The 1732-nt window shown below is 59.2% G+C and overlaps 1 protein-coding gene across 1 annotated transcript in view; it reads right to left on the bottom strand.

The window, feature by feature from the left end:
• Positions 1 to 6: 6 nt before the first annotated feature.
• The window catches only part of LOC119591876 (facilitated trehalose transporter Tret1-2 homolog), a gene marked incomplete in the record, with an annotated part of 16213 nt that continues 14487 nt past the window's right edge, over positions 7 to 1732 (bottom strand). The window contains 3 exon segments of the mRNA XM_037940614.1: positions 7 to 797; positions 799 to 1172; positions 1462 to 1644. Of these exon segments, the coding sequence (XP_037796542.1) occupies positions 132 to 797; positions 799 to 1172; positions 1462 to 1644 (1223 nt within the window).

Below are 1732 nucleotides of genomic sequence, written 5' to 3'. Positions count from 1 at the left end.
CCTTATTCTCTTTCACCTGAAACTATCGCGGACATAAATAAATGAAAGTGTCCAAGCTCGAGCCTCCCGACGAGGCCTCATCTGTTTACGGCCGCGATGACCTCCCCTGTGAAGAGCAGGGAGGTGGCGGCCTAAATGGCGTTGGACGCGTGCGAGTCGAGGGACCTCTGGATCTCGGCGAAGGTGCGGCCTCGGGTCTCGGGCAGGCACGTGACGACGAAGAGCGCGCCCATGAGCGAGCAACCGGAGTACACGATGAACACCCCGCCGATGGTCATGAGCTCCACCATGAAGGGGAACGTGAGGCCCACCAGGAACAGAAACAGGCTGAACGACGTGTTGATGATCCCCGCGCCCACGTTGCGCACCTGCGACGGCAGGAGCTCCGCCACCAGCGTCCACGAGGTGGTGCCGACGCCGGACCCGAAGGCTAGGGTGAACACCAGGAGGCAGGCCAGCGGGATCCAGCCCAGGGACTCCGGCAGGGGCTCCTCCTTCAGGGACCAGAACCACAGGAAAGCTCCCAGCGTCGCCAGTGCAAAGGACGCGAGGGTCATGCAGGACGACAGCAGGAGGCGCCGCGGGAGGCGCTCGATCAGGAGCCACGACACGAAGCAGGGGAGGAAGCGCGCCGCGCCCATGACCACGGTGCACAGGTAGGGGTCGAGCGACGAGCCGGCCATCTTGAAGATCTGGACGGTGTAGGCCATGGCGGCGTACTGCCCCGTCAGCTCCTTGAAGAGCAGCACGAGCACGGACAGGATCAGGGGCTTCAGGTAGGTCGGCTTCCTGAGGAGTCAGCAGCTGCTCGGACGCGGTGGGCTTCTGGATTCGCTCCGTGAGAACCGACGACTTGATCTGCTCAAGCTCCGTCGTGATGTCGGCGAGCGGGCCCCTGAGGCAGGCCAGGGAGGCGGCCGTCTCCTCGTCGCGGTCCTGCCTGGCCAGCCACAGGGGGGCTTCGCGGAGGTAGTAGAAGCACACGGCCTGCGGGACGAGCGAGGCGGCGATCATGTAGGCCAAGGGCGAGGGCTGCAGGATGAGGCCGGCCAGGTACGTGAGGAACACGCCCAGCATAACCATGGCCTCCGACACGCACATGGTCATGCCTCTCCAGCGCGGGACGCTCACCTCCGCAGGGTACACCGTGATCACCACCATGTACAGAGCGGCTGGAACGGACAGGGCCAAAGCGTTACCGTCGGGAAGGTTAAAGGGCTGCAGACTCAATTAAATAACAGTTCGTCTCTAGTTCTCTCTTATATTTAATAATCATATCTAAATCAGAACAGTGCAGTTTAAAGTTCTTGATTCTAAACTAACAGACTCAATAATTTTGGCTGCCACATAATGGACAAGGTCCATCATCATACAAAGCTGTCACTTCTTACGAACAGAGACTTCCGACTTGCCAGTCCAATCGTATCTTCCATTAGCACCAACAGGAACCCTACGACTCACCAACGACACCCTGGATGATCCTGGCAACCAGCAGGACCCAGAAGTGGTGGACTATGGCGATCATGATCCAGGAAAGGGCGAGGAAGGGCAGGGAGATGAGCAGGATCCTCCTCGTCCCCAGGCTCTCTACCAAGACTCCGGATCCCACGCACGCCAGCATACTCACGACCATGGGTGTCGACGCTGAAACGGAGAAAAAAAGGAAATCAGGAAAGGATGAAGAGCTGGAATGGATATAAGGTCTGTAGACAGGGAATAGATGTTGGTATGT

The sequence above is a fragment of the Penaeus monodon genome, chromosome 29 (genome assembly GCF_015228065.2).
Source record: "Penaeus monodon isolate SGIC_2016 chromosome 29, NSTDA_Pmon_1, whole genome shotgun sequence".
NCBI classification, from domain to species: domain Eukaryota; kingdom Metazoa; phylum Arthropoda; class Malacostraca; order Decapoda; family Penaeidae; genus Penaeus; species Penaeus monodon.
This window is presented reverse-complemented; position numbering and strand designations above follow the sequence as displayed.